At 41.6% G+C, this 13,033-nt stretch overlaps 1 protein-coding gene across 3 annotated transcripts in view; it reads right to left on the minus strand.

Annotated features, from left to right (window-relative positions):
- Window positions 1–5,233: 5,233 nt before the first annotated feature.
- The window catches only part of Atl3 (atlastin GTPase 3), a 36,413-nt gene continuing 28,613 nt past the window's right edge, over window positions 5,234–13,033 (minus strand). For all 3 annotated transcript variants that reach the window (XM_087908150.1, XM_048458500.3, XM_048458502.3), the window contains 2 exons: window positions 11,464–11,895; window positions 5,234–10,083 (listed from right to left, as the gene is read on the minus strand). In XM_087908150.1, the coding sequence (XP_087764276.1) occupies window positions 9,997–10,083; window positions 11,464–11,895 (519 nt within the window). In that variant the 3' untranslated portion in view covers window positions 5,234–9,996. The remainder of the gene's footprint in view (window positions 10,084–11,463; window positions 11,896–13,033) is intronic.

Consider the following 13,033-nt stretch of genomic DNA (forward strand, 5'->3'; position numbering starts at 1 on the left):
ACTTAGGCTTTTTTCAATAGTGAGACACATCGGCTCCTGGCAGCACCAATTACTACAAGAGGATAATGGGCATTGAAGAAGCTCCTTATGGAGTTTGTTTTCAATGTGGCAAGACTTGCCATTTGGGCAAGAAACTGCTCTTGCCTGAACTGCTTGGCAATATGCTGTATAAACTGGACATGCAGAACTCATGACTGATTAACTTGCCAAAACATGGTAAGACAGTCCTTCAGGGATCCTGCTTCATGGAAGTCTGTCTGACATTCTACAGGACACAGAAGAGAGTAACTGGTGAATTTTGTCAAAATAGGTAGGACAGTCTAGATTTCCTGCTTCACTGAGAAATTTACCAGACACTCTAGGCCTATAGGCTGAAGATAGATGCCCCAACATTACAGGAGAACTTTGGATGACTGTCCAGGCAGCCAGATAGGACTGAAATTTCTAGAGCTTTAGAAGCTGCTTTCAGTGTACTTCCTATTACTTAGGTAATATTATTTCCATCTAGGGTCTTTGACAGAGTTGAAGACTTGATAGTTGTAGTTTTCCTTAGTTATGATAAAAGATGAATTAGATACAAAACTTTAGACTCACAAAGATAGAATAGATGATAGAGCATTTTCTGTAATTTTATCAAATACAAATAGACTAAATATTGTAACTGCAATTGTATTGTTATATGTAATTTTACTACATTAAAGTTTAAACCTTCCCTTTTAATTAGACAGAAAAGGGAGATGATGTGGGATGTCCCTCTGTATGCTGTGAATATGTTTTATTACCATTTGTTAATAAAGAAGCTACTTTGGCCTATGATAGGACAGAATATAGCTAGTTAGGTGGGAAATCCACACCAAGATACAGGGAGACAGGAGGAGGAGTCGGAGACACCAGCTGTCACCAAAGGAGTAAGATGCCAGAGCATTACTGGTAAGCCACAGAACACATAGCATTACAGATTATTAGAAATGGTTTAATTTATATGTAGAGCTAGCAAGTAAGAAGCCTGAGTCATCGATCAAACAATTATACTTAAGCCTCTGAACGATTATTTCATAAGTGGCTGCGGGAACAGGTGGGAAGAAGAGAAACCAGCCCAATGGGACCTGGCAGGACAGAGAAAAAGTCTCCAGCTACACAGTTGTACCATTTTTAGCTGAGACTTTACCCTACAGTTTGGAGACTTTCTAAAAGGCTTTCTGTTGCCCATCTACATTCCTACACAGAAGTCAAAGCTCTAAGGCCATCTATATACTGGAGCAGGGTACTTCGCAGATATTTTAATTTAATTCTAAAATTCCAACACCTGCAGTCATAGCTTCACCAAACAATGTGAGTTTTTTTTTTTAATCCTTTCTCCTAGTCTGTTTCCTCTTATCTGTTTCCCTGAGGGCAGCAATCACTGCACAGGAGTGGGGGGGTGGAGGAGGGTAGGGGGTGTTTTGTAGGTCTTTCCCTGGTTGTCTTTGGCTGAATCTCACATCCAATGGGCTGGGGGATTCATCAGGTACTTGAATAACCTGACTTATCCTGGATAAGCTCACAAATTTTCTGGCTGTAGTTTTTAATCCTCCCTGTGATGTTTGGCAAAAATGTGCCTAGTGCCCTCTTACTGGAGAAAAGTCTAATAAGGGCCTGCAGCTTCTCTGAAATAAACAAACAAACAAACAAATAAATAAATAAATAAATAAATAAATAAATAAATAAATAAATGAGGATTTCAGGCCTTTTAATCATACAAGTCACTAGTGTTATGATTTGAGGTCCTGGTCTGTCACCTGGGTACTCTGTCCCTTTAGGAGACAAGCCCCGCCCTCTCCCAACCCCTGCCCTTCCGCCTCCTCCAGCCTGAGTGCTCTCTCTCCATAAGAGGTAACTTATGTTTTCCTCTCTCTCATTCTCTCTCTCTCTTTTCCCACCCCCTCTTCCCCTTCCCCTTCCCTAACCCACTGAATAAACTCTGTACTCACTCTACATGATGTATCTGTCTGTCTCTCACCCGCAGCAGTCTCCCACAAGCCTCTACCCCTCGTGGGACTGACTGGCCTTCCCCCCCTTATATCTTTTTAAAAAAACTAGTAGAGAAGACATAAGCCATGAACAAGGAAGGAGTTGAACTTATCACCTCCAACCCCTGCCCACCCTACAACTGGGGGAACTACTTCCCTATTTCCTAGCACAACCTGTTGCTTAGAGCAGGTAAGGAACTATTTCCTCCTCCCTGTATGGACCAGGCTCCTCTCTACCTCCACACAGGGGACAGGGCCAGGACCCCCAGACCACGAGTGGGAGATAGGAGGAAGGTCAGCTACCTCAAGCAGAAATCAGAGAACAAGGTGGCTTTGGGTTTCTCTGGGCAGCCTAGCTAAGCCAAAAGGATAAATTCCCAACAAGATGACCTAGGTATTAAGCCAGGGAGAGGGTCTAGCACCAGAGAAAGCCACTGATTATTACAGGGAAACTGGTGGCTACAGCCACCACTGGGAGTTGCAGTTGCTGCCACACTAACAGCAACAGCCAGCCTTGGCCACAGTTGCCCCCAGACACAAATTCGCCGCCGCCACCACCACACGACTTCAGAAAATTGTGTGCTGCTGGAGGTCTCAGGACAGCTCACTCCCCCTTTCATTTTAGATGTTTCTCCAACCAACAGAACTGACAGAAACACACAGACACACATAGCAAACACAGTCAGGGGTGGCCAGCACACATTCATAAGTGACATTTCACATCTCATTGTGCTTCAGGACACAGCAACTATGGTTGCCTCTTACTTCTGCTCGAGTTCTAAATAGACAACACCTCCTGCAGACCACACTTATCTCCAGGTGTTCATACTAGATATGTTCTATTTTTTTTTTCTTTTGGGTGGAAGTGTCAGGGTGCCTCCAGAGCACTCAGCAAAGATCAGTCTGTGGTGGTCTAAAAAAAAAAAAAGTGGCCCCTATAGGAAATGCCACTATTAGGAGGTGTGGCTTTGTGTGTTACTGTGGAGGTGGACTTTGAGATCGCCTATGCTCAAGTTACACCCAGGGACACAGATCGCTTCCTATTGCCAGATGTAGAACTCAGCCAGGTGGTAGTAGTCCTGCACACCGTTAATCCTAGCGTTTAGGAGGCAGAGGCAGATGGACCTCTGTGAGCTTGAAGTCAGCCTGGTCTACAGTACAAGTTCTAGGTCAGCCACAGCCAGGGCTGTTACAAAGAGAAACTCTGTGGGCCAGGGGCGGGAAACAAGACGTAGAACTCTCAGCTCCTTCTCCAGCGCCACCATGATGATAGCAGACCTCTGTAACTGTAAGGCATCCCAACTAAATGTTTCCTAAGAGTTGTCATGGATGGTGTCGCTTCTCAGCAACAAAACCCTAAGACATGGTCAGAGAGGATTTTCCTGGGCCCTAGAACACCTCAGGTTGCACACCCTCTAGGAGTCCTCTCCAGCTGATGTGCTCTTCACCAATCTTGGGATCCCAAGGGCCCTAAAGTGTCAGGATCCAGTCTCTGGAGATCTTGCTGGGGGACTCCAAATGGTATAGGGAGCCCACTAGAGATGACCACTCAGACAAAGTTTATATCAAATTGAAAGTCTTTATTCCAGCCAGCAGGGACTACACAGGTGTTAAGGACCCAATGCAGTATTTAGAGCTAGGGGTTTTTAAAGGCAGAAACCACATCATGGCATCTCCCTTAGCAGTTAACAGGGAGGTTTTGCACAAGCAGGCAATTAGCCAGAAGCTAAGTTTGCTAGGGCATTTTGACCTGGGATTCCTAGAATAAAGTTGGGTTATCTTACATGGATTCTTCATCAAGTTCAAATTCTAGCTAAACAAAAGATTCCACAAAAATATAAGATGGGGGAACCTCTGTACTGTTCTTCTGTTACAATAGTACACTTCTAGAATATCTGACATCCTCATTCCATTCCCAACACAAATTAGGCATGGCACAACTTAGTTCTATAATCCAGACAAGGCAGGTTGAAGCAGAATCAAGCTTATCCTCAGATACATATTAAATTTAAAGTCAATCTGGGTAAATGTTGACCTTCATTGACCTATGCCAACCTGTCTTCAAAATCTGGGATTTAAGGACCTTAATGGGGAGAACTACATACAGTCTAACACTGCAGACTACTTCAATTTCAGTGTACATGAATATAACAAAGAAAGCAGTGATCCAAAGGAAGTCATTTGGATTCAGAAAAACATGTAAATAAATAAACGCCTGTAAGCACATACTATCTGTAAACAGAGTGGCCCTTTCCTAGAACTTCTCAGGATAGACCAATTTAAAAACAGCTGTCTGGTATGTACTATATATCTGGGAAAGCACAAAAAAAAAGTAGGCGGCCATATCCAGGTTCAGGGTACATTGAGGACAGCATTCTGCATATCCTTTCACCAGACTGGGTTCCACAGCCATGTTCCATCCATACAAAACAGGTCTTAAAAATTGATTGCAAATGTTTGTCGCAGGCGGTATGAAATCATGCTAAGGCTAAGAACAATCCAGGGAACAAAGTGCATTTGAGGTTAAGGGTCCTCTGCCTTTTCCCTGTCTCAAAGGGAACAGAGAGAGGGAGGGAGAACCCAGGAGATGGTGGAGCATACTTTTTAAGTCCAGCATTCAGGAGGCAGAGACAGGCAGATCTTTGTGAGTTTGAGGACAGCCTGGTCTACAGAAGAAATTCCAGGACAGCCAGGGCTACACAGAGAAACGCTGTCTTGGAAGGGGGGAGAGGAGAGAGCCCAGTGTAGTGGCATACTCTTATCCCAGAACTCTTAAGTCTTACTTAAGGCAGAGGTTGGTGGATCTGTAAGTTCAAAGCCAGTCCAGACTACATACTGAGCTCCACACCAGGCACGGCTGCATAGTGACCTTTCTCAGGACTGAAGAAACTCAGTACTACTTCCCCACTGTCTCCCTGGTCATCAGTGGAGAGGAAATATTTCAACACATATCTCCCTCTATCCACCCCACTGTGAGATTCTATTTAACTACAGTTGGCTCTGGCTCCAAGTAGCCAACTAGAAGATACTGTAAACCTCAAGACTTTCAAGCAGCTGGAAAATAGCCTTTCCAGCTCACTGTTAACTAAGTATCACTGTGGAGGGCTAAGTGAGCTGACCTGCCATTGCCCCTACCTCTGACCAGGTCACCAATTCCCCTTGCCAAAGCCCCATTCTGTCCTATGAGTCTTCCACAAGAAAGAATAGTAACAACAAACACAGGCAACATGGCATTGTGATCTTTAATCCATTAAATGAATGTACAACCCAGAAAAGAAACAGAAATGTGCCTTTAACACAGAACAGCATCATTGCTTCCCATTGCACTTCAAAAATTTGTATTATTTTAAAGCCATTCAAAGGCAAGGATCTAGCAAAAGTACTTACAACAATTCATTTTTAAAGTAAAATTTAGTATAACTTGTATATGTTCAAAATTAAACTCTTTTTTTAAGGCTTACATCCATAACAACTTTGATGACCTGAACTAAAGAGGTTTGGGCATCAATGTGAACTTTCCTTGATCAAAACATTAAACTTGCACCCTGGCACATGAAATTCTTTTCCATAGGAAACCTTTCTGTTGATAAGGGCTATCTTTGATGCTCCTGCTGTGGGGTGCACAAGTGACTACTTTTATACTTATAATCCCATCCTTTGTTCATTACTGGTATTAGTACTTCAGGGTTTTCTGTGTATAAAAGATCTCAGGATTTGAAAGGAGACAGACCCATCTCTGTGAGTTCAAGGCCAACCTGGTCTATACAGTGAGTTCCAGAACAGCCAGGGTTATATATTGAGCCCCTTTCTCAAAACAAAACAACAACAAAAAATTAAGGGATTCGAGTTGCAGTGCTCAACTTGGCTTCTTTAGAGTATGAGAGGGAATACTACCAACATTTCTTTAAAAAGAAACCCTAATTACCTGTTAGCGAGTAAGGGCAGGTATATAAGAGAAGGCACAATGACAGCTTTAAAAACCTTGGACAATCCTCTAATTAAGGCACCCTGATGATTCTAAACATAGTAAACTCTAGATGAGCAGACCTGGAAGCAGACCTCAGGCATCTGCTCAAAATGCAAAGGGTACTCCCATTCCTAGATCAGTTTATTCTCCCTTATTCATCCCCTCCCCCCCAGTCACTTACTGATATTTGTAAGAGATGGATCTCAGGGAACAGACAAAACCACTGCAACAAGCCCTAGATACAAAGCAGAGTCTGCTTCTCTCAACACACCCCACAGATTAATTTAAAGCATGACAAGGTAGAGGAGACCCCGTGTCCAAGAGTTCCAAGAGTTCAGCTACAGTTCAGCTCCTGAGGGGAACAACTGTATCCCACTACAACCAACCACACTGGACAGGGAATATTTTGCTAAATGAGGCTTGTTTATGGCTTTATTCCCGACAAAAACTGTATTGGTTCCACATGCTAGGTAGAAGGATACAAAGATGTTGGTCACGTGATGGAAAAACCAACTCATCATTACATTTCAAAAAAAGACGAATAAAATAGATCTTTTGATACTTCCCTGTTACTTTTTTGGGGGAAATGTTTTGGGGGTTAGGGGCTTAGGCTGAAATTAACTTACTGAATTTTTGTCTCATTTACATATCCTAGGTACCAGTGTGTGACCTCCTAAAGACTGCAAAGAAAACACAATGCTTGTGCCTATGCACTTGTCTGCCTTAAGCGAGTGAGAGAGAAAGCAAATTAAACAAAACATTCACAGCAACTTGACCCAGGACAAAGCAAGTATCAAACATAAATATCTGGCTGGAGCTGAACAGAAGAAAAAGGAAAAGAGAAGAGTGGAGGGAGAGAAGAAGAAAAGAAATAAAAGAGAAGTTACAAGCATCCATGGAACAGATTTTTGGTACTCTTCAAAGGGGATGTATGACATTTATCAGCAAGTGGTAAATCATGAGAGAGACTTCACAGCAAAAGAATCAAAGGCGTGACTCTACCCATTTGATAGATAATTCATTTGGTAAGAGGCAAACCGAAGTGTTTGACTTGGTGGATAGAGCAAATATCTGCCATACATACAGCCCTGGAGCACCCCAAACAAAACCAAGAATATCTTAGCAACATTTAGTTTCTTCTAAAGTGAGTTATTATTAATGAAAATCTCTATTATGTTCATAGGAATATGTTCCACATACTGACAGGAGTGCAGAAATTAATATCACACACACAGAAAGCGTGGTCTAACCAGGGGACACTGGTCTGATTCCTATACCATGTCCCTGACCCACAAACAAAAGGCTGGAGGTGCTAAGAGAATCTTTCCCCAATTATGAATATCCTCAGGATTATTTCTAGCCAACCATTAAAGACATTTTGTATTGAAAAACTGTGATAGAAAGTCAACAATTTAAAGTTAGAAAAGAGGCCAAGGAAAACTGCTAAGAACCCTCAAAGAAAACTTTTTTTTTTTTTTTTTTTTTTTTTGGTTTTCTCTGTAGCTTTGGAGCCTGTCCTGGAACTAGCTCTTGTAGACCAGGTTGCTCAGACTCACAGAGATTCGTCTGTTTCTGCTTCCCGTGTGCTGGGATTAAAGGCGTGTGCCACCACCGCCCGGCTCAAAGAAAATTTCATAAACATGTTCCAGAAGCAGAGTAAGTTAATTAACAGAACATTCACTTTAAACTCATAAACAAATGTAATATAGAAGTATTACAGCAAATCTTTCTCACATCATCTTTTCTCACCATTTAGAGTAGAGCTGGGCAGCTGGGTGGTGGTGGTGCATGCCTTTAATCCCTGCACTCAGGAGGCAGAGGAAGGTGGATCTCTGTGAGTTAGAGGCCAGAGCTAGTTCCAGGGACAGGTTCCAAAGCTACACAGAGAAACTCTGTCTCAAAAAAAAAAAAAAAAAGATCAAAACAAACAAAAAGTGTAGAACCAGAGATGGGCACCATGGGGGACACACCTATAAGCTCAGTACTCAGAAAAGCTGAGGCAGCAGACCTTAGGTACAAGGCCAGTTTAAACTACAAAGCAAGTTATAGGCCAACGTGGACTATATAACAAGACCCGATCTCAGCATTGGGAACCATCACTCAGTACAAGCTTCCAGATAGAGTACACTACCGGAAAACTCTGCACAGCTGCAGACCTGAACTTCCAACCTCTTCCATGGTCAGCCATCACTCAACAGTTTCAAAATAAGCTGAAAATGTTCCCAGATGGCACAGCGAAAGGAAAAATTACTATGAACTTCAGAACAAGATAATAGAAAAATATGTAAAATGCTTAATATTAATTCAGGGTTTGTTAAATGTTTGATTGGAAAACTTAGAAGAAAATTCGGATATGGAAATTAAATGCAAGACTTCCTTTATTTCTACCTTCCATTCATATTTCATGTACATAAATTTACACTAGCTTTGGCCAAGACCATTCTATCTCCTTCCCACAACAAAATTTCAAATTACCTAAAAAAAAAAAATACGATTTCTATACGTGTGGGCATGTTTTAAGGCTTAAATTCATAATAATTCACCACTACAAAATCAAAGGGAAAAAACCTAATACATAAAACTTTATCACATAATTGATGTAAAAGTAAAAAAGGAAATTTTAGAGTCTGAGCAACTATCCTTCTTAAGTCAGTTACTAACAGTTTAGCTTTGATATTATGAACATTAGACAGTTCACAGAATAAAGAGCAGTTTGGGGTCAGGCACAGTGGCACACAGAGGCACAAGGATCTCTATGAGTTCAAGGCTAGCCTGGTCTGTATTAAAAATTTCAGGTCAGTCAGTGCAACACAGTGAGACAACACCCCCATCACCAAAAAATAAAAAACATTTGACTACAGTTTTAAACTAAAGTTTGATTCAAAGTAAAGACTTTAGACCAGCTTATTTGGTATTACCACTAATGAAATGAAACTAACATGAAACTGAACATTAATTAAAAGAAGTAATATTTGGTAATGTCTTTTCTCCACTGAAAACAACTATTTTTAAAAGTAACACATACATACATAAATATGCAGTAAATCTGACCAAGACACAAGTTCAAGCTACAATTTTACCATGAAGTATCTCACTCATACCTTTTATTACGAACCACTGACTTTTAAAGGACTGTTTACCTCTTTTCTAGAAAGAAGCTATAGGAATAAAAATAAAATAGCAAGTTCAACAAAATTGCCAGCCTGTGTAAAAGACCTTAATTCTCCAACACAGATTATTAAATGATTTCATTTTTTCCATGTTGCACAGCAAAGATAATTCATATAAATAAGGTTTCTAAAGGATGGATGGTAGCACAGGTCTATATTCAAGCTACTCAAAAAAGCTAGAGAGAGAGGAAGAAGATGGAAAGCTCACAGCCAACCTGGGAACAAAGTAATTTAAAGACCTGAAACTACATAGTCAAGCAGGCTAGGGGACAGCTCCACGCTAGGGCAATTGTCTATCTAGGATGTCAGGCACTAGGTTCAATCACCAGTACTGGGAGAAATTGTTTAAGTGTAATAAGTATTATTTCAGTTGGCCTTTAGTTCTGAGCCTTTTTCAAGTTGTGTAAACATTTGAAAAATAAATTTTCAAAGGTACAAAACTAAAATCCAAAAGAGAACTTGATCCAAAACCGCATTTCCTGAGGCTGTCCTCCATTCCTCAGTCTTCACGGCTGCAGAGGCATGGTCTGGTCTTAAAAGGCACTATGTGGCACATCAGAGACTTAAAAGCTACATTTTCATGTTTTCCTTTTAGCCCCACCCCCACCCCTTAAAGTGCACAAAGCAGAGAAGAGAGCAGCCTTGGGCTTGTAACAGCAAGGAAAAGAACTGCTTCCAAGACAAGTGGAACGGGAAACCACAGGAGAGGTCGGTTCATTTATTACAGTGCCCTGTCTCAGCTCTTCCAGGATGCTCTCAGATCTGCCATTCCTCTGGAACTGGACCCATAGTGGCATTAGCAGAAATCCAGGGGCTGACTGGGCTCTTGTTGGGTCTTGCCATTAAGATGCTATTGAGCTTTTTTATCTGTAGGTGGCCTCCCAACGATGGCATCCCTCACTGCAGCCTGAGTAGAATTGCCAATATGAGAAGAAGCCTGCAAAAGCAAAATTCCATTTAGTTAATGTATTAGTTAATAAAGTACAACACAGCATAAAAAAACTAAGTCCTAGGTGATAACTTCTAATAGCTTTCCTCACCAGCGGTGAATGGGACCGCAGTGGTGAGAGGAAACATGGCCACAGCTGACTCCTAAGAGGCAGTGGAACATCTGCTCTCTGCTGAGGCGGAGGCTTCCCCAGCTTCATACTGCTGACCTAACTAATCTGTTTATGCCAGAGAAAGAAAGAAACTTGTACTAAAAACATACAAAATGACTGGTTGCAGTGGTGCACACCTGCAGCACAATCTCAGCACTCAGAAGGTTGAAAGCATATGTTTCAGGCCATTCTGCATAACACAGGGAGTCCAAGGCCAGCCTAGACTATGGAAAGACCCTGTCTCAAAAATAATGTATGGAAACTGGAGCTCAGCCAGGTGTAGCATATAGGATAAGCATATACCCTTAGCAGTTGTAGCACTTAAGACCTCTTTAGAGGCGCAGAATAAGGAGTTCAAGTTCATTCTCTCCTACGTTATTAAGTCTGAAACCAGCCTAGGCAACATAAAACTATCTCAAACAAACAAACAAACAAAAAACCAAAACCCTAAATGGGCTAGCAAGATGGCCCATCAGGTTAATAATTGCTGCTCAACCCTAACTACCTAAGTTAATTCCCAGAACTCATATAAAGGTGAATGGCAAAAATTGACTCTGCAAAGTTGTACTCTGACCTCCACTCCACATCCTGTGCTCTGGGTCTCATACACCCACATTCACATATCATATGCAACACAACACACATAATATTAACAAATTTAAATAAACTTGAAAGACTTTAAAAATAAAAAACCCTAGAGATTATATCAATCTCAAAAACCATTTGCAGCTGAGTGGTGGTGGTGCACACCTTTAATTCCAGCACTCTGGAGGCAGAGGCAGGCAGATTTCTATGAGTTGAAGGCTAGTCTAGTGATTTATAGAGTGAGTTACCAGATAGCCAGGGCTGTTACACAAAGAAACCCTGTCTCAAACCCGCCCCCCAAAATATTTGCATTTTGGAGACATAAATGATGGTATATATGAAGATGCCATAAAGAATCCCACTATTTTGTATGTTAACCAAAACAGTTAAAAATAAAAATAAAACTACCCCAGGAAGAACAAAGTAGATCAAAGACTTTTTTTGCATTAAAGGGTTATTTTTAGGCATAAAGCAAAATATCAGAACTAAATATTAATATACTAAAAAAGAATTAAATATAAAGTCCACCAGTCAGAAAATGTGCTTAACCCCTTTTTCACTATGAAATTCTTCCAAACTTTACAACATAAGCACAACCACCACAGACCCCAGTCTCAGCCAGCATCACTCACCTGCTCTAACACATATGCTGCACCAGAGTCAATAGCTCCACCCAGCTCACGATACTGACCAGAATACCTGATGTACCCCCACGTAAGGAGTGCTATTAACAGCAGTCCAACCATACAGTTGAACAGCTGGGCCACAACCTCAAGCCCAATGAAGCCAGTGAAGCCCGAGGCTATGTACAATGCTGCTATGCCTGTGAACAGAACTGCAGGGGTTCGGAAGGTGCTGAAGACGTTCTTGCTGCCATTGTGCTTGCAGAAATTCTCATACAGTTCCTTGATTTCCTCCTCAAGCTCCTGCTGGTATCGGAAGCTGAAATCCTTCCCACCCATCTTTTTGGTCTTCTTAAAGTGATCCAGAGCAAGTTGTTTGAATTCTTGGTGCTTCTCTTCTAAAATGTCTGGAGACAAATAAGGTTTCTCTCCCCCACAAACCTAAAATTGAGAAAAACACATGATGAAAAGTCTTGTACATGCCAAATAAAGAAAGTAAAAAGACATAGTAAAGACTAGAATGCTATTAAGGCTTTAGAAAAAAAGCTTGAAAGTTAACAGAAAATATTCAAGGAAGACTGAGGACATAACACACATTGTAGAGTATTTGAGTATTTGCCTAGTATCAGTATGCACAGACCCTGGAGGTTCAATCTCAATACCATACAAATCAGTATGGTTGGTGCGGGAGGATTATCTGTATTCTGTCAACCATGTATTTTAATAAAACGCTGATTGGCCAGGCAGGACGTATAGGCGGGTCAACCAGACAGGAAGTAGAGGCGGGGCAATGAGAACAGGAGAAGGCTAGGAAAGAGGAAGCCCATTCCTGCCCAGACCACAGAGAAGCAAGATGTAACCTGCCCCTGCCGGAAAAGGTACTGAGCCACATGGCTAAAACAGACAAGAATTATGAGTTACCGTAAGATGTAAGAATTAGTTAATAAGAAGACTGAGCTAATGGGCCAATCAGTTTATAACCTAATGTAGACTGTGATTTTCTTTGGGACTTGCCGGCTGTGGGGTACCAGGTGGGACAGAAACCCCAACAAGCCAGCCCACTCATGTTACATATGGTGGTGCACATGTATTATTCCAACACTCCAGAGGTGGCTACAGGATCAGAAAGTTCAAGGTCATCCTCAACTACATAAAGAGCTTATGGCCCACCTAGAGATTACATGAGATTCTCCTTCAATAAGAAGTCAGAAAAGGGGCTGGAGAGATAGCTCAGTGGTTAAGAGCACTGACTGTTCTTCCAGAGGACCTAGGTTCAATTCCTAGCACCCATATGGCAGCTCACAACTGTCTGTAACTCCAGTTCCAGGGGACCCAACACTCTCACACAAACATATAAGCAGGCAAAAACACCAATGCACATAATTTTTTTTAAGTCAGAAAAGACAAATAGCCAAGGCCAAAGCCAGACATACTAGTATACATTTATAATCCCAGCACTCAGGAGGCAGGGGCAAGACATGGAGCTGGAGCTGGTCTACATAACAAACTCCAGGCCAGAGATACATAGCAAACCTTGCATAAAAATATGATAGCCAATTTTAAAACAAAAACAAAAACA

The sequence above is a fragment of the Myodes glareolus genome, chromosome 7, assembly GCF_982192425.1.
Source record: "Myodes glareolus chromosome 7, mMyoGla1.1, whole genome shotgun sequence".
Lineage (NCBI taxonomy): Eukaryota > Metazoa > Chordata > Mammalia > Rodentia > Cricetidae > Myodes > Myodes glareolus.